This window comes from Schistocerca americana, chromosome 4 (genome assembly GCF_021461395.2).
Source record: "Schistocerca americana isolate TAMUIC-IGC-003095 chromosome 4, iqSchAmer2.1, whole genome shotgun sequence".
In the NCBI taxonomy this organism is placed as follows: Eukaryota; Metazoa; Arthropoda; class Insecta; order Orthoptera; family Acrididae; genus Schistocerca; species Schistocerca americana.
In genome coordinates this window covers 734,085,377-734,106,009 of record NC_060122.1, presented here as the reverse complement: position 1 = coordinate 734,106,009, position 20,633 = coordinate 734,085,377, and the positions used below count along the sequence as shown (strand labels likewise).

General features: G+C 41.7%; 1 protein-coding gene across 1 annotated transcript in view; it reads right to left on the bottom strand.

Moving 5' to 3' along the window:
- Positions 1–19,735, bottom strand: part of LOC124613754 — a 47,021-nt gene extending 27,286 nt beyond the window's left edge. The window contains exons 1-2 of the mRNA XM_047142469.1: positions 19,670–19,735; positions 1,433–1,761 (exon numbers count right to left, since the gene is read on the bottom strand). Of these exons, the coding sequence (XP_046998425.1) occupies positions 1,433–1,761; positions 19,670–19,691 (351 nt within the window). The 5' untranslated portion in view covers positions 19,692–19,735. The remainder of the gene's footprint in view (positions 1–1,432; positions 1,762–19,669) is intronic.
- Between the last annotated feature and the right edge of the window lie 898 nt (positions 19,736–20,633).

Genomic DNA, 20,633 nt, shown 5'->3' with positions numbered 1-20,633 from the left:
GCTGTACGCACCCACGCATTGTCGTACAAAATGATGGGTGGGTTGAGCAGAAAGTGTCGCCGCTTCTTTCGCAAAGCTGGTCGCAGGTGATAATTCAATACCGAAGAGTAATACTGTGCATCGACGGTCTGCCGTGGAGGAACGTAATGTGTTAGGATAACACCATCACAGTCGTACACGAGAATTACCATAACTTTAGACAGCTCCATTCGCACCATCAACACAACAGGCTCTGCTAACGGTATGCTACGCCTTCCACATCGCTGGAAACGGGTTCTACTCGACGCTGGTGACTACTTTGAAGGACAGTAACAGGTACAAACATGTAACTCTTTTGTATCGGTTCTGAATAAACAGCTGGCACTATTTAAGTTACAACCCTCGTATAAATCGAACAGAATTTACAGACTGTTAAACGTATGGTGGCAAAATCTTGCTGCTTACAATGGACATGGATTGGATGCGATTGCCTAGTACGCATCTCAACTGTTTCGTGCACACTGAAGGTCCGTTGTTCCCTTAAATAAATATATCTCATTCTATTCGTCAATGTGCTGTTGCAAACAGTATTAGTAAATGTGGCTCTCTAGTATCTTATTCTGACTGTCAGAAACTTTGATGTCTGATTCTGAAATAGGTTGTGTACTTTTGGATCAGTGGTCAGACAAGCTTTTAATATTCACTCTTCTTATGAAATGATAATAATTCATAAAATTCAGTGTGACACGGTTTCTGATACGCACATGTTGCACGTAATGTCAGTCGCACCAGGTAAGAGTAGCAGCGTCAGATTAGTAAAATGTAAATGTCGTGTGACTGGGACCTCCCGTCAGATGATGATGATTAGGGCAACACAAAACCCAGTGCCTGAGCGGAGAAAATTTCCGACCCAGCCGGGAATCGAACCCGAGCACTTTCAATCTAAGCATGTCATGAGGAACAGCATTGTTTTAGAAGTTGAATTTTATTTGTGGGTTCGTAAATGACAAAGTATTTTTTGGGAACAGCAAGTCCTGAAATGGATTTAACTTTTTTTATTTATATTTGTAATCAAAAATGGTTCAAATGGCTCTGAGCACTATGGGACTCAACTGCTGAGGTCATTAGTCCCCGAGAACTTAGAACTAGTTAAACTTAACTAACCTAAGGACATCACAAACATCCATGCCCGAGGCAGGATTCGAACCTGCGACCGTAGCGGTCTTGCGGTTCCAGACTGCAGCGCCTTTAACCGCACGGCCACTTCGGCCGGCTTTATATTTGTATTTTTCATTTACATTAAGTTCTGTGCTGGCATAATTGTGAGAAGTGAAGATGATGGGAAGTCGTAGTTTGGCTACTTATCCGATTTAAACGAAAATTAGCGTTTGAGGACGGAATTGCGAGCCCTAAACTAGTAGCATTCCTATCATGGTGTCGTTATGATACTTACCTGCATACAGCTGTCGAGTTCATCGATGAACTGGTCGATAGCGGGTCTCATTCTGAGGAAGGCGACGATCTTGATGATGTTCATGACGTAGGTGAACATGAGACAGGCGTTCATGGTGACGCCCAGCATGTGGCCCCAGTAGTGCACCATGGCGAACAGCAGGCTGGCCACGAACAGCAGCAGAATCACCACGACGCAGCCGGAATACGTGCCGTACAGTGACGACCACACAGACGTCGACGCCCCGCTGCGTGGTGCCCACGCCCCCACTAACCGCAGCAGCCATTGCTGTAGGCGGAGGTCTGTGCGCAGCCGCCTGCCAACCTCACCTGCATCAACGCAAGACACACCGGTTATGTCACACATGCCTGCGGGAAACACTGATGAGTTGTTCAAATGGTTCAAATGGTTCTAAGCACTATGGAACTTATCTAAGGTCATCAGTCCCATAGACTTAGAACTACTTAAACCTAACCAATCTAAGGACATCCCGTACATCCATTCCCGAGCCAGGATTAGAACCTGCGACCGTAGCAGCAGCGCGGTTCCGGATTGAAGCGCCTAGAACCGCTCGGATGAATTGTTAACAGAGTAAAAACAATTTCCTAAATGAGTCTCCGATCACCGAGAACATTTTGCGAATAACATCTTCTAGATCGTTTAATATATGTCTTCATTTATAACGTCAATTAGACAATTGCCATCACCCGGATCAAAACAAAGGACTTGTAAAACGACGTTCAGTGTGAGAATAAATAAAATGTGAAACTGACGCTGAACGTTGTTTTACGAATTCTATGTTTTGACCTGATGATGGCAGTAGTCGAAACGACGTTATAAATAAAGATATGTATTAAGTGATGTAGACGGTTTTATTCACAAACTACTGAATGAAGTGACCCACCTATTTACGTTTGCTGTCTGATCAACTCTTACTGCCCAGAGTTTCCGGTGGGTTTGGCTAACGTGAGGCTCTAATTTTCAGTACTTCGTGTATCATGTCGTGAAGTTGTGCTGTAATTGTTCCAGCTGAAAATACAACAGGTTTCAAAACTAATCATGCGGTCGTGGCAATTCGAAATCAGACAATTAGTGGACTTCGCCATTGTCTTACATCTGTCAGCCCCAAACAAAATGACTCTCTTGTAAACGCCTTCCGTGCGGTGCTAGGCGCTACAGTACGGAACCGCGGGACTGCTACGGTCGCAGGTTCGAATCCTGCCTCGGGCATGGATGTGTGTGATGTCCTTAGGTTAGTTAGGTTTAAGTAGTTCCAAGTTCTAGGGGACTGATGACCAAAGATGTTAAGTCCCATAGTGCTAGCCGGCCGAAGTAGGCGTGCGGTTAAAGGCGCTGCAGTCTGGAACCGCAAGACAGCTACGGTCGCAGGTTCGAATCCTGCCTCGGGAATGGATGTTTGTGATGTCCTTAGGTTAGTTAGGTTTAATTAGTTCTAAGTTCTAGGGAACTAATGACCTCAGCAGTTGAGTCCCATAGTGCTCAGAGCCGTTTGAACCAACCCATAGTGCTCAGAACCATTTTTTAAACGCCTTCGATACTTAGTTTTCCATACATGTAGACGTCATTTGCCGAAAGATAGTGAAGCGAGTCGATTTACATTCAATTAACAGAATTAATTTTCGTGTACGGTCACATGATGTCAAATTGTGTTGTCTACTGCCTCGTGAGACAGATTTCTTCTGTCTGGACCCGGCTGCAATCAGTACTTGTCCATCAACAGCTCCTGTACTCCAGGCTGCCACCAACAGTGCATTGATTTTGAGAGGTGAATATAAGTCTATCAAGAAACCGATGGAAAGCTTCTATGTTTGAATACCTAGAGCTATTTGCATGCGCCGGCCGGAGTGGTCGTGCGCTTCTAGGCGCTACAGTCTGGAGCCGAGCGACCTCTACTGTCACAGGTTCGAATCCTGCCTCGGGCATGGATGTGTGTGATGTCCTTAGGTTAGTTATGTTTAATTAGTTCTAAGTTCTAGGCGACTCATGACCTCAGAAGTTAAGTCGCATAGTGCTCAGAGCCATTTGAACCATTTTATTTACATGCACAGATTTTCACGGTGTAACATTTGCGACTGAGCAATAAAGATGGTATTACAGAGAACGATATGAAATAGCACAACACCTACTAAAATTACCTTTCTACGTAAATGCGGCTACTTAACGCTGCACAGAGTAATTATAAACACATATTTCTTTCATTGCGAGCTTGTTTTCTTTCAAGTTCACGTTTTTCGTTTTTGACCGGCAGCCAATCTCTCGTTAATGTAATTTGCATCGAAATATTTTGTTATTCTCGATATCTTCTTGTGTGACTCCTTTCAATTTCAAATAAATTTTTACTGACCCAATCGATTTTACTGTCTCCATTTCTGTCTTCATTAAAAAACAATAACTTTCTTGTATTTTGAGTAAATTTGTTTTTTTTTCCTCTTGATATTAATCCGTGTTTTATAACGTCAATGTGAAGTTTAGATCCTTATTAGCCTCATGCTTTTACGTTCCAAGATTTTCTCTTTCTTCAGTATTATACTATTTACTTTCCTATTCAGTATTAGTTTTTCTGAAGCACAGAAGAAAACTGCTTCAAGGAAGGAACAGTAATAGCTCTGTTCTGTGTATTTCTAGGTGTATTTCTTATTGTACCTGTTTTGAGTTTGAAAATACACTGTTTTCACATCTTCATGTCACTATTAGCACTTAGGTAAATTTATACCATAACAGTTAACAAAACCGATCTGGAAGTACAAAGGATATAAAACAGAAGCATGTAATGGTCGCCTAGTCGTTGATATTGCTAATTGCTGTAATCGCACTATTTCACTCCCATTTACGGAGCTTGTTAGCACTTGATGTTTGGTTGGCGCCATTAAAATGCGTTGTAGTAATCGCTGCTGCTTGCTGGATCGCTACTGTGTCTCGATGCTGATGCTGGCTCTAAATCTGGTTGTCTAGGGTTAAAAACATGAGGTCCCGTGTTTTTTATGTGCTTTTGATGATAAAGAACGAGCAAAACCAACAAATATGTAACCTTCAAATATTTATTACTCTGGTGGCCATCTTAATTCCACTGTCCACCAAAGACCATGACACAAGACAAAGTAGTATTTCCGTTGCATGTTCTTTGCATTCTTTATCCACCTCAAACACACAAACACACTCTACCAAAGTGACATTCCGACTGCCTCCCGACCGTTCTTGCTGCTTGTATTTATAACATTGTCAAAGAACTACTAAAAAGAGATATAGTTTACAAGTCACATGTACATCTGTTATCATAATTTGTGCAGAAAAGTTATTAATTTGCATCGAGTGACATAATTTAACATGTTATTAAAATGACAGACAGATTTGTAGACTTGACAGAATAATTCTTTGTTACCAAAAGGCCGTTTTTTAGAAGTTTGTCAATTGACTTCTCTAATTTGCATAAATAAGTAATTAACATGAATTATTAAGAATTACATTGGTTCTCGTCTAAAATAGGATTGATTACGTGAATACTGAGTGAAAACGCTCCTAGTGAACGAATAGGTTTCACTGGGTGATTTTTATTTAAGGAGATCCAAAATACCGAAGTTGGCTACTATTTTTCGTACTTCATATTAATTATTTAAGATAAACTTAGTGTTTTTACATGATGACATTTGCTGTATCAGTGATCAAGTGATATTAACTTTTGTGTGGGTCAGTTATTCAGTATAATTTAATGGATTGACTGTTTATGGAGACATGTTGTGCAATCATTGTTAACATACACAATAACTCTTCTATAATCTTAAATACTCGTTAAACTGGTTGAATTTGGAGGGTATCACATACTTCATTAAAGTAAAGCCTTTAATATGTTCCGTTACAAGCACCAAATCAACATCTATGTTTAGCAGAAAGAATTCGTGTTTGATATGCCGATTTCACACGTATGCAGACAAGGTAATACTGATATGTGAGTCACACACTAGTTGCAGGAGTTATCGTCAGCGTACCTATTCCTGATTGGATTCTCACGCGTACCATAGTTTGTATTTTAAACAATGTCCGTTGTTAGGTCCTAAAAGAGCTAGAACAGATTGGGATCGAAGATAATTGATGAAAAAGGAAAACACACAATGACACATTTACTGAAGTTCTGTACGTGACTCTCAAGTTTAAAAAATGCTTTCAGGCATTTACGCTGTAGTGCCCACTTTCTTAGCTGAAGCTCAGAAAAAAAGTGGTCAGAGCATCTGACTGCAAAACAGCGTGCCCGTGTTCGGTTCTCGGGCTGGTCGGAAATTTTCACCTCTGGGGAACTGGATGTCATGTTGTCCTCGCCATCAATTCATCATCATCGACCCGCAAGTCGCTCAGTGTGGCGTCAACTGAGAAGATTTGCAACTTGGCGGCTGCACTTCCCCGGGTGAGGATTGCTGGCCATCAATGCCACACGATCATTTCATTTCACTTTATGCTGTAGACTGGCTGCTGGCGTATCTCGCCTCGTGCAGGCGTTTCAGTTCTCACGCAGGTGTCTTTTGAGAAGTTGTCGCCCCAATATGTGCTTCTTAGATTTTTTAAAATTAGTATTATACATGTTTCACGCCGCTCTCCATTTACATTTAATTCTCTTCCTTTCATTTCTGCCATCTACTACAACAAATATTCTCGATAACCTTTGTCAAGCACTACAGCTTTTCTTCCCTAGTCAGCATTTCATTCCGAAGTTAATTATTCGTTAACAGCGTAACAGGTGGGTCACATATCTGCCTGTTCTTCAGGTAAGGATTTGTCCACAAACTTATAAGCTACTTCATTTATCACAACTAGAGTGGTATCAATTCAAGTTTGTCTTGATTACTTTCTTGCTTATATTTCTCAAGGACTACATTTCACTTCTCCACAGTGGTATGTTTTATAAGAATGTTCTTACAGACTTCTTCCACAATTTTATATCAGTATTAGACATCAAAAATCTTCCTTCCTAAGAAAGTTCCCTTCTTCCGTTTGAACCTGCTCTCTGTGTGTCCATTTTACCCATCTTACCAGAATGCCAGTATGCTTCCATCTTCCCTTTTCGAAATTTTGGTATTCAGTAAGTCGTTATCACCTATCACTTTCCTCTTTCTGTGTTCATTCTCAGTTAAAATTTTGTGCTATGTATGCTAAACATTCCTTGAATAATCATTATGTCTTCCTTTAACGTAGCGAGAATACTGATGTCGTCGGAACTTTTCATTGTAGCCAGGCATGATGGTACCAGCGAACCAGGAGGAGGAGTTGGGTATGGTTTTATCTGCCTCCCTTGCATTTTAATTTCTAAGATTAACAACCACTTATTTCTAGTTCGAATTTAAAAATAACCCGCCAGTAGCGATACGTTTTACCCTGTTATTCAACTCGTACTTCTTGATTTTTAACACGTCAATATGGTTTCTTGTTGAGAAATGAATATTATCCTACCATGAAATTTGAAGAGTACCAGTAGTCAATTAGTGTGTGCGATTTCGTCTCAACACGAGTCCATACCATAGTGAATAATTCTATAGTTTATCGCTTTGAATACACACCACGTTGCAGAATAAACATTCTAGTTCGGGGTAAGCAAGAATAACAATGCTACTTTTTCAATAAATGTATGTGGTTGGTAATGAAAGATTCTTTCCAATGTAAATCTCTCTCTCTCTCTCTCTCTCTCTCTCTCTCTCTCTCTCTCTTTCTCTCTGTCTCCCTCTCTCTCCCCCTCTACCTCTCTCTTATTGTCATTCTTCTCCTGCACTGTGCTCTTCATCTCAAAGTAGAGCGACCTCAATTTTTTGTTGGATGTATTCCACTCTCTGTCATCCCCTTTTTCAGCTCCCTCTAGTAACATAGAAATTATTCCCTGACGTATTAAGACGTCCTATCATCCTCTCCCTCCTCCTTGTCGGTGATTTCCATATGCTCCGTTCTTCACCGATTCTGCAGACAAGTCCTCGTTCCTTGTTTTACCCGTCCATCTAATTTTCAACATCCATCTTTAGCACTTAATTTCAAGTGCTTAGATCGGGTCCGGCCATGGCATGCCAAATTTAACGCGAATGTGTATGGGCCGCGTGCAGGTCAAGGACTGGCTTGTCACTCGACTTTGTTCGGTCCATCTCGGAAGTACTTGGAAAAGCGCGGTATTTCATTTACCATTGCGGTGAGGTATTTTGTGGTTGGCAAAACTCTATGAGTTCGGCAGGATCGTGGTTTCAGCGCTGTTTTTCCCTTCACTATTTTGTGCATGATATGAAAGGCATTCACAGATCCACTAGCTGTTTGCACACACAGATGCAGTCTAACAATCTATCGTCACAATCCTTTAAAATGAATAGGAATGACAGAAAAAACGGGATGAGAATACTCAGTTCACATAAGCGACGGCTACTGCTTATTTGCTACGAAACTGCATTATACACACATAAAAAAAGTTTTGCATCACCCCGGTTGCCAGAACTCGTGAATATAGACGTTCACTGTGGACATTGTATCACAGACTCAGTCCCTTTGATTGTTCAGAGATATCACTAAACCCGCCCAAAGATGTAAATAACCATGCAAGAGCAGCGCCTATTAGACGGAGGAAGTTCGACAGCAGACCAGTTCCAGTCATTCCACCGGGAGGAGGTACACGGCTCGTGTTGTCTGTAGTTCAACCATGTCTAGACGGTCAATACGGCGGTTCGATCGCTTCCGCATTGTTACTTTGTGCCAGGAAGGGCTCTCAACAAGGGAAGTGTCCAGGTGTCTCGGAGTGAACCAAAGCGATGTTGTTCGGACATGGAGGAGATACAGAGAGACAGGAACTGTCGATGACATGCCTCTCTCAGGCCTCCCAAGGCTAGTACTGCAGTGAATGACCGCTACCTACGGATTGTGGCTCGGAGCAACCCTGAAAACGTCACCATGTTGAATAATGTCTTTCGTGCAGTCGCAGGACGTCGTGCTACGACTCAAACTGTGCGCAATAGCCAGCATGATGCGCAGCTTCACTCCCGACATCGATGGTGAGGTCCATCTTTGCAACCAAGACACCATGCACCGAGCTACAGACTGGCCCAACAACATGCCGAATGGACCGTTCAGGATTGGCATCACGTACTCTTCGCCGAACAGTGTCTGATGTGCCTTCAACCAGACAGTCGCCGGAGACGTGTTTGGAGGTAACACGCTCTGGCTCAATGCCTTAGACACACTGTCCAGCGAGTACAGCAAGGTGGAGGTTCCCTGCTGTTTTGGGGTGGCATTATGTAGGGCCGACGTAGGCCGCTGGTGGTTATGGAAGGCGCCGTAACGGCTGTACGAAACGTGATTGCCATCCCCCGAACGATAGTGCAACCATATCAGCAGAATATTGTTGAGGCATTCGTCCTCATGGACGACAATTCGCGCCCCCATCGTCCACATCTTGTGAATGACTTCCTGCAGGATAACGACATCGCCTAATTAGAGTGGCCAGCATGTTCTCCAGACATGAACCCTATCAAACATGCCTGGGATACATTGAAAAGGACTGTCAATGGGCGAAGAGACCCACCAACCACTCTAAGGGATCTACGCCGAATCGCCGTTCAGGAGTGGGACAATCTGGACCAAAAGTGCCTTGATGAAATTGTGGATACTATGCCACGACGAATACAGATATGCATCAATGCAAGAGGCTTGCTACTGGGTATTAGAGGTACCGGTCTGTACAGCAATCTGGACCACCACCTCTCGTTCTCGCTGTATGATGGTACAACATGCAATTTGTGGTTTTGATGAGCAATGAAAAGGATGGGAGCGATGTTTATGTTGATCTCTATTCCAATTTTCTGTATAGGTTCCTGAATTCTCCAAACCAAGGTGATGCAAAACTTGTTTAGATATGTGTAGTACTATGCAGAAAGAATTTAAACTTTTAGATGACAATAAAAGAGCAAAAAACTTCAACGATCTACAGATGGGATTCATTGTTCTGTATATCAAGAAACACTTTCAAATAAATTAGCAGGCATGGAGCACTTGAAGAAATTTGTCGTATGAGTAGCAAAATTTTTGAAGTTGCATCCATTATTACATTTTCAGTTGCAGCAATTTTCAATGGAAATGAACGAAATGTATGGAGCCTTCATATACTCGTTTTACTGAAGAGAGCGTTGTTTAAGTGTAGGGGCATGTCTGGAACGAGTTTTCGTTTTAAATCTCTCTGTTGTTAAATTTATGAAGGAAAACGGAGCCCAGCAACGAAAATTAGAACATTCAAAATAGACTGCAGACTTCACATTTTAAGTGGACTTGACTGGCCACTTACCATAGTAAGACATTGCAAGGTTACTTCTTTCTGATTTGATGGGGATCCAATTATAAAGCAAATCGCCTTGTAGAAGGAACACATTTTGACAAAGACAATCCAGTTCCTTATATTCACTGGCGTTAAAGAAAGCGCAAGCTCTGAAGAATTCATTGTGGCCTCGCAAGAATTACAAAGATGGTTTTATAAAGGTTTTGACGACAATGTCAACCTGTTTTCGAGCTGCTTTCGAGACCGTTTGCCGTTTCAACTGAAAGCGCTCTGTGCATGTACCGCTGTAACTAACTGACCTGAAAACCTAATTTCAGTTTCAATTACAAATATTTTTACGTTAAAACTGTCCAGTAGGTCTATATATTTTTTCTCAGGTAGATTTCCCAAGTCTCTATAATGAGGTTGCAAAAGTATTACAGTACTTCGATTGACATGTTTGTGTGAAACACCTTTTTTCGATTATGAAACTAAATAAGCCACAGTTATGTCGCAATTTGAGTGCGAAACTCTGTGAAATTGTTTTCATCTATCCGTATGCCGACAGTTCGTTCCAGATAAAAATTATGTCTTCACGCCAAAAATAATTAATTGATACTGGAAACTTGTTTTGTTTGTAATCTGTTGTTGAGAAATGTACAACCAAGTCATATGCTGTACGACTGTACTGACTTTTAAATGCGGCGCAATTGTTGTTTTACTCCCTCCCCTTCCTCGCTCTCAGACAGCAGGGCGTGGTGGTGGAAGCAATGTGAAGAGAGGCTGAGGGCTTTGTCATAAAGGCCCGGGCGTGGCCCGCGAGCGGAAATCTTGGCCGCCTCTGGCTTCGTTTCTCTTCCTATTCAAGTTTTCCAACTGTTCACAACTCACTACAATTCATTGCTGTGTTACAGACGAACTTCGTCAGAAATTTCTTCCTCAGATTAAGGCTGAAGTTCGATACCGGTTTTTGTGTCCTCCTTACTTCGACTGTGGTGCATTATGTTGCTTCCAAGGTAGCAGAATTCCTTAGCTTCCAAAAGTTATCTTTCTATTTAACGCTACAAGCTGAACTTCTGTCGACTGGTCCCATCGCGGTAATCCACTCCCTTCTGCCCACCGTGTCATCCCTCGCCAATTGCGTCATTTGTATCAAATGGATGCGGTATGGATGCAATCCAGCTTGGTGTCGGCTTCCCAGGCCTTGGAGCAGCGTCCTCTCGCTCAAGGTACTCCTCTATTGACAGTACACGGCTAAGGGCACCCCGTTCCAGTCTTCATACCAAGGAAAACTACCTGACAGTCCTGGCAATCGAACCTGGGTCCTCCTCGCAGCGGTCAGGCACGGTGACTACTGAGTTACGGAGGATACAGGCGCAGTTACTCCGGCGTTTCGGCAGATATTTGGAATTCCTTTTTTGCTACGTGAAGCTGGAGTCAGCCCAAACGAATCAAACAAATATTGCCCATCACGTCTTTAGTGCGACGTCCAGCGTGGATGAAAACCGTCGGTTTGTTTCCTATTACAGGTAAAATTATTTTTAAAGTGGAATTTTAAGTGACCAGTGGTCCAAAATTACTTCGGACGCAATGAACAGTATTTGCTTCTGTTGACTCTAACCACACCTTGCAAAACAGAAATTGCAAAGATCTGTCGAAACACCAGGGAAAGTGCGCCTGATGACCTTTAGGAGAGACAACACTCGAATAACTTCAGCCCATCATTTCGCACATATACCTCACCGAAAGACAAATACCTTGGTTGTATGACATCCATAGCGCCCATATATTTGTAGCATTCGGAAGTGATGGTATGTAAGCGTAACCAGAACACTTCAAGAAGACTTGTCTTATCTAAAGTTCACTTTTCAGAAAAAAAATATTTTTCGTATAAGACAGCCCTATCAGTTTAAGAGATGAAGTACACTTTTGGAAGCTATGACATGCAAAAGTATTAGGACACTAATTCACTTTTTCTGGGATGGTTCAAATGGTTCAAATGGCTCTGAGCACAATGGGACTTAACATCTGAGGTCATCAGTCCCCTAGAACTTAGAACTACTTAAACCCAACTAACCTAAGGACATCACACACATCCATGCCCGAGGCAGGATTCGAACCTGCGACCGTAGCGGCAGCGCAGTTCCAGACTGAAGCGCCTAGAACCGCTCGGCCACACCGGCCGGCCGTTTCTGGGATCGCTAAGCATCTTCGTGATAGTCAACATGGAATTTATCGCCCAAGAGTGGGGGTGGCGATAAGACAGAATGACATGCGTATCAAAAACTAAAACATTTGAATCAATTTCTCTCAATAATGGTAAACTCAACGGGTAAGATATTGGTCATCCTCTGAAAAGAGCGTATCGGCGCTGAAAATGGGGCGGTAGTTGTTGAATTGTGGTGAGCTGGTATATATGCGCCAGTCCACCGTATGAAATCTATCAAAAGAAATGGTTCGTCGCAGAGACGTCAGAGAACGGTAGAAATAAACTATTGTTTTTGGACGTGTCTATGACTACAGCTGAATGAAGTTTCACAATTTGTTGGTGTTTCAACTCGTACTGTACAACGTGTTTACAAAGAAAAGGTGTATCACTCACGAACATGTGTAAAAGCATAAGAATAGTGGTCGTAGAAAAATGGTAACCGACAGGAAGCAGAGGTGATAGTCCTGATTTGCCAATCACAGTCGGTATCAATTCCAACAGGAATGCATGTCCATCTCAAGCATTTACGAGCGAACATTGCGAAGGGAACTTACTCTAATGCACATTTGGATTTAGTGTCTGAGCAAAAGTCGTTTTTCACAGCGGCACATAGAGCTGTTTTCAGTGGGACAAAAATAAATTGGACAGTAGCTGACTGTAAGTGCGCACTGTGGTCCGACAATCGCTGTTTTGCCTAAAAGTTGCGTCGAGTGCACCGACAGCACAGTAAAGTCTTCAAGTTGCAGCGTGTTGAGGGTGCAGTTAACTCCGATGGCGGTTCTGTGATGTTTTGGATGGGTTGTCGTACCATGGCTCGGATTCATTCATACAGTTTATCATAAGCGTGAACCAGAGTGTCTGATGCAACATTCGCAACAACCCATTGTTGCCTTTTCTTCATCTTTATGATTAGTATGCTGTGGTCCAGGACTGATTTTGACCGTGAACATTCACGCCCCTTCAGGCATTTGGTCGCGAGCAGTTGCGGCTTGCTGAGGACTGCCAGAAATGGTCGCGACAATATAACAAAAGATAAATAGGGCGTGGTCAGTTTTGACAGTGCTGCCACGTAAATGGACTAGGGACGAGTGTTCCTTTTATAACACTGACAGTGTCTTCGCTTTTCAATCCGCAGTCAGAGGAAGGATAGGTCTGCAAAATTTTTGATTTATCACAATACAATAAATAGTTTTAGGAAGTTTAGTAATTCATTACAAGTCATACCACGCCAAAGAACACTAAATGGAAATTTGAAAGAACTGAACATATTGGATGTCCCAGGAGCTTAATATTCAGGAATATGAATCGAACGATAACTCGAAGCAAAGAAGATTCTGGAAAACAAGGGCACTAAAATGCCAACCTCGTGAACCACCAGAAATTCTTATCGATATTGCAAAACAAATCTTTCCCTATTTTTCGAGAAGGTGGTATGGACCCAGATAAGAAAAAATTGTCTAGTAAACATAATCTCTAAAATCATGAAGATATACGAGCACTTGTTCAGTAGAAGTGTTTCACAATAGCAGCTCTTCAGGTATGTACTTCAGCGCCCATGTTTGCGGGAGGTTTTTTCCTTCTTTCGGTCCACACTACCACCTCTCAGATTATTGAAACCAGAGATCTTGCGGTAGAAGAGATCTGTTTCACAGTATCGAAGACGAAGAAGTGCTTGTAGCTCTTAGAGTACGTAATGTAGTGTCCATATTTACTACATTTTCTGCTTCTAATGACCGGTCATGCAATGTCACTCAGTATTGACCATTCCTCCAGGGATATCCTGTATGGACTACATTTTAAAATTTAAAAGAAAGCTCTCAGAAGATGTGGCGGAAGGAGAAGAGAACTCAAAGGAGTTTACCGATCGGATAAATTACCAAACGGAAGTAGTTTTAGCGACGTCCGTTACACAGACGGTCATTTGAAAAGCAAATGCTTGATAAATGCAGCTGAACATCGCCCTCTTCAGGTAGAAGAGTTTCAGATTGTGTCGTTATCAAACATGACTGTCGTGTGTCGGACACAGAATATAGTACACGGAGCTGAGAGTCGGCTTGTAAATCCTTGTAAAGAGTTCGTTGCATATTCTTTAATAAAAGTGTAGATATCATGCACAGAGTCCAGCAAGTTCTTTTTTACTGGAGGACCGCAGTGAACTTGAGGTCAGAGAAGAAAAAAAATGGCTCTGAGCACTATGGGACTTAACATCTGAGGTCATCAGTCCCCTAGAACTTCTAACTACTTATAAACCTAACTAACCTAAGGACATCACACACATCCATGCTCGAGGGAGGATTCGAACTTGCGACTGTAGCGCCTAGAACCGCTCGACGACCCGGGCAGGCGTCAGAGAAGAGCACATGGCCCTAGTAACAGTGAAGAAAACGATAAATGCATCAGCAGCGTAGAAGAAAGTAGAGAAAATATAGGTTTATGGTAGAATTTGGCAGTTTCTTTGTCTACAGATGGAGCGCCAAACGCGTTGGGAAGTAAAAGAGGTTTTGTAGTGCAACTGAATAGCAAAAAAAAATCATTGTAGTATGGAGTGATATCAGAGGTGTTCATCACATGATTCGCCAGTAGAATTTATGTGCAAACTAGTCATAATGTCATTTTCTTAAATGTAATGAGTTCTGTTGTGGCTGCGATTAATCATATTTGGAAGAGCGGAGTTTAACACGGATAACTGAATCTTGATCATTAGCCAGTGCGGTAGTTTGCTTTATTACAGCGAGGCGTGCTAGCTAGGTTTGAGTCACCTCTCCATATTACGTGAATCTACATCTACATCTACATGGTTACTCTTCAGTTCACACTTAATTGCCTGGCAGAGGGTTCATCGAACCATTTTCATACTACTTCTCTACCATTCCACTCTCAAATGGCGCGTGGGAAAAAGGAACACCTAAATTTTTCCGTTCGAGCTCTGATTTCTCTTAATTTATTACAATGATCATTTCTCCCTACGTAGGTGGGTGTCAACAAAATATTTTCGCTTTCGGAAAAGAAAGTTGGTGAATGAAATTTCGTAAATATATCTCGCCACAAAGAAAACCGCCTTTGTTTCAATGACTGCCCCCCCAAGTCGCGTATCATATCAGTGACACTCTCACCCCCATTACGCGATAACAAGAAACGAGCTGCCCTTCTTTGCACTTTTTCGATGTCCGCGTCAATCCTACCTGGTAAGGATCCCACACCGCACAGCAATATTCCAGCAGAGGACGGACAAGTGTAATGTAGGCTGTCTCTTTAGTGGGTTTGTCGCATCTTCTACGTGTTCTGCCAACAAAGCGCAGTCTCTGTTTCGCCTTCCCCACAATATTATCTATGCGGTCTTTCCAATTTGAGTTGCTCGTAATTGTAATTCCTAGGTATTCAGTCGAACTGACAGCCCTTAGATTTGTGCGATTTATCGTATACCCAAAATTTATCGGATTTCTTTTAGTACATATGTGGATGACCTCGCACTTTTATTTGTTTAGTGCCAATTGGTACTTTTCGCACCATACAGAAATTCTCTCTATATCATGTTGTCATTGGAATTGATCGTCTGATGATTTTACTAGACGGTAAATTACAGCGTCATCTGCAAACAATCTAAGGGGGCTGCTCAGATGATCACCTAGATCATTTATGTAGATCACGAACAGTAGAGGGCCTATGACACAGCCTTGCGGAACGCAAGATATCACTTCTGTTCTACTTGATGATTTACCGTCTATCTGATGAAAACAGCGCCGATCTACTGCTTGAAGTAGCTGGACTACAATGCTACTGGGACTATAAAGCCAAATTTAAGAACAATAGATGGTTAATGACAAGAATTTGGATCCACATACGTGTCTGAAAGCCGTGTTCGACAATGAGAAACCGTGCACGCTGCCCGCGCACGTGCCCTCGCTACCTCGTCGCGGAGCGTGTTGCTTGTGTAATTCTGCTGTGAACACTCTCATCTTCTAAGATAACAACACCCATATTCGCAGGACTGTCCCTATTCGTTCCTGATTTGACGAACTCTGTCGCATATCGACTGGCCCCCAAAATCACCCGATTTTAACCGAATGGCAAAATTCAGGGATTGCCGTCCGCAGTGGCCGAGCGGTTCTAAGTTCTTCAATCCGGAACCGCGCCACTGCTACGATCGCAGGTTCGAATCCTGCCTCGGGCATGGATGTGTGTGATGTCCTTAGGTTAGTTAGGTTTAAGTAGTTCTAAGTTCTAGGGGACCGATGACCTCAGATGTTAAGTCGCATAGTGCTCAGAGCCATTTGAACCGAAAGTCGGGGATCATTTGGAGAAGCGAGTGAAACGTAGCAGTCAGTATCCCAGCACTTGGTAGCTCCCTGCACCAACTGTTGATCCTCTGCAGTTCCTCCTTCATTTTGCTACAATTTTTTAGCGGCTCGATTTTTCTCTGTATACAGAAGTATCATCCGCGGAAAGCCTCATGGAACTTCCGGCGTTATCTACTAGCTCACTTATATATATTGTGAACAGTAACGATCACATAACACTCCTCTGGGATGCACTTGAAGTTACTTTTACATCTGAAGATTTCGCTCCTTTCAGAACGACACACTGTATTCTGTTTACCATTAACTCTTCAATACAATCACACAGTTGGCCAGATATTCCGTAGTCCCGTATTTTGTTCATTAGGCGGCAGTGCGGATCTGTATCGACTTCTGAAATGCATTCGATACAACTCTGCACATTAGATTCATCACAGAGATCATCAACCGACTCCAGTGGCGTACGCAGCAAGAGAGGCTCTCTGCATCATTGTGTGGTTTATTGTTGATGTTACGATAGCGTACGTTCCTAACAGAGTCAACAAATATATTGCTTCCTCCAACATATATCTCGCGAAAAGACCATGAAGATAAAATAGAGAGATTAAATCTACACTGAGGCTTTACCAGCAATGTTCTTCCCTCGAACTATTCGCAACCGGAATAGGAAAGGGAGAGTGAAAATGTTGCACAAAATACCTTCCGCCACACACTGCAAGGTGGCGTGCAGAATATAGATGTAGATGTATAGACCTATATGATTATCAACAAGTGGCCTCAGCTAGATGTAGCTACCTAAAGAAACTTGTTAACTCACTTCCTCGGCGAATAGGGGCCATTGTCAAGGCTTTGACGGTGTTACACCATATTAGCGCGATGATTAATTTTACGTTCGGTGTGCTTAATATTATCATTTACTATCTGGGAAAATGCTGTTGGGGTGCTACACAGTTTTATACTTTGCATATTGGATTCCTTCTTTCAAAAACATGTTAATTATATGATTTTGTTTTTATATTGTAGACAGATTTCATTGTTTTTGCTACGTAATATAGCTCGGGAATGAAAAAAACAACTTGACAACGCCCAGTAAGCAGCGATATTCCGTAACATGTTCCAGATAGTGCTTTTCTAGCTTTACATTCCGATCTATCAGTATACCTCCAAAGCTATGATTCTGCATTACTTAGGGGAGACGATATGAAATAAAATCTGAATGTTTTGTTTTTTTATATGAATATAATATGATGCAACAGGGAGATCGTGGTCTTACTGGAATTTATCATAAGGTAGTTGTCTATCCTGAGCACAAAAGAATTTATTCATAATCTGACTCTCACTGTGTCATCCACAGAGCAGAATGCACATTGCAAAATGAAGTTCCTTCGAGTACCAATTAGTGTTTGACAGAATTACATGTTCAGATGGAGTACGAAATATGAAAAAAAATATTTATTGTTATAACTTTTCGCGAAAAAATAGCTAAATTCAAATTAATTTTCTGTTTGAAGAAACCTCTACCTAGTTTTTTTCATCGTTGACATATTTTTATTTTCCTCTTGCAACCGATTTTTAAGCGTGGTTGCGTCGTTGGCTATGAATTGTTGGTCATGGCGTTCTATTTTTTGACAATGCTTCCGTTTTATCAGTAGCCATCGAATCGAAACAGAGTGTTACGTCAACACTTTAATGAATCGTGTGGCATTATCTTCGCTGCTTAACGTGTTTGTACAGCTCACACAACTCATCAGTCTTGAAGAGACCCAGTCGTGAAATGGGAAAGGCTTCTTGAACTAGCAACAGACTTTTGGTCAGGCAGTGGACACGTGACAGAAAAATGATAATGGATGTCGCTACCATTGAAAACGGTTATTAACAGACAAACACAAATGAACTTTTTGCTGCCGTGTTAGTCATATGTAATCGCAACACTGGAGACATTCTCAAAGATTTGTAGTAAAATTAGTAAAACTAAAATTTATTACGATTATGACAGAGTTTCAGAATCAGAGAAGTTCGTCAGGATATAACTCTTTTGAATTTCAATATAGTTGCTTCCCAAGTAAAAGTCTCAGAACCACCTAGCGAGGTGGCGCAGTGGTTAGCACACTAGACTCGCATTTGGGAGGACGACAGTTCAATCCCGCGTCCGCCCATCCTGATTTAGGTTTTCCGTGAGTTCCCCAAATCGCTTGAGGCAAATGCCGGGATGGTTCCTTTGAAAGGGCACGGCAGACTTCCTTCCCCATCCTTACCTAATCCGATGAGACCGATGACCTCGCTGTTTGCTCCCCCCAAATCAACCTCCTCCCCTCCCCCCTCTCTAGAACCCTAAAGGATTAAATATTTTGGGTCTGTGTGCTGTATGTAGTCACATGCAACACTTCATTTTGCAGATTTCCTACGAATTCGTCTTTGAAAGCCAAAACTCAATACACAGGAATAAACTAGTACAATATCTGAATGTACTGTGTAGCATTAATATCAAAGTATTGTTTCGTTAATACCCGCTATTGTAGAACTATTGCAGGAAAAGCATTTTGTTTCTCGTAATGTTCTAAGTGTCTCAAAATACTTATTCTGCCTGTAAGGCTTTAACTTGTGAAGGACTACTTAAAGGATGTGAAATGAAGATGTTTGGTTTTTAGTTGCCTCAGAATTATGAGTAATACACTACTGCCGGAAATTTGCCAATATTCGGTCAAGTTCGTTTAATGTACGCTTATCAACAACACGATGACTGCTGTAACGGCAAAAATGTGACTTTCAAGCACAGAAATAATTATTTTAATATCAAATGCAGACATGTGTATAGCGGTACTTGTTTGTAACAAGTCGTTCAAATTACCCATCTCACATAGTCGATTATAGATCTTGACTATTAACAACACCAGCTGGAGTAATAGTTTTAGTATGAAGAATAACTAAGTACTTACTTAACATTAACCTATTTACAACTGGATTCGGAATTACATTACTTGTAGAAAAAAATCTACGTAAATGAATTCGAAGTTCAACAGCTTAATACGTCAAAAAAGTAATTAATAAATTTTAATCAACAACATAAAAGCGTTTCTCCCGTACAGTCCTTGAACATTGGGGAGTGGTTCCTAATTAATGCCATATTCTGCTACTCACCCATGGAAAATTCAGTTAAAACTGCTTGCTTTGTTTACAATGTAAGCGAAAGGAATCTTCGTCTCTCTCTCCTATTGTTCACTATGAACTTATTGGAAAAATAAAATGAGAAATGATTAATGCGACTCATACTTTTAAAATAACTACTAGCACTAGTAAAAAAAATTAAAAAGTGTTTTCAGATGTTGCGGTCCTATCCGAATTTCGAATTTCGTAGTCCTAAATTAAAAGGTATGGCTCTAATTTGAAGTTGAAAGACACAAGACTAAAAACAATACTGTAGTTCTGAACAGAAGACGGTTTACGCAACTTACCGGCGCTCTGAGCCTTCGCCATGATGAAGTGCTGCGCTCTCTGGTCACCGTACGAATGTCCGCAGACAAAAGTTCTCGAGAATGCAGAGGACTCCGCGACTTCTCAATTCTCTTTATCCCTCGAGCTGCTGCAAATATATCAATATTAACGTGACGTGAAGCTCTCCTTGGAAAGGCCGTGTAAATGAAATGAAACATTGACCTCAATAAGCATGAAATCTTGCCGAATTATTCTGGCGCACCTTTCGTCATGATTGGAAATTCACTTTGTTGGAAAATCTGACACTGACCTGGGAGGGAGAAGAAAGCAATTTTTAATTCTTTAAGCGCTTCTTGGCTGATTAGAAACTCCGCAATACAAACTCAAGACTTAATTTCAGCCGTCTGTAAAAGAAGAAAGCAGAGTTTCTTGGCAATACCACCTTGCGAGCAGGCCTTTAAAATCTCAAGGTACCGCCATTGAAAGAATCTGTAACAATATACATTTGGTGCACCGACAGGAAAAAGAAATCTAACAACACAAATTTAAGTAAAGTTTTTTAACTGACCAGTCAGTAACGAAGCATAATATTTGATATGATGTACTTAGAGGAAAACTGTTATTTACTACAAGCCGAACTGGTTCATTCGTAGTATTAGCATTCAAATAATGTTGACTAAGGGCGGTTATGGCACAAGATCCTGTTGGTGCTATCTGAGAGGAGTAGGATATGTGCCGGCAACGCAAGTCACCCTCTCCCGTCTTCTTCACCATCAACAACACGAAGAAAACACTGCAGTACACTCGCACATATCATTTATACGACTCCGTTACAGCTATGACACTTGGTACTCAGGATGCCCGTGTGTTGTCAGCTACCAAGGCTTCAACAGTTACGTGAGACACATAAGTAAATAACCATTGTTAAGAAGTTAAGCTCTACCATATAGGACGCCACAGTCTTTAAATCGCTGGACTTGTAAT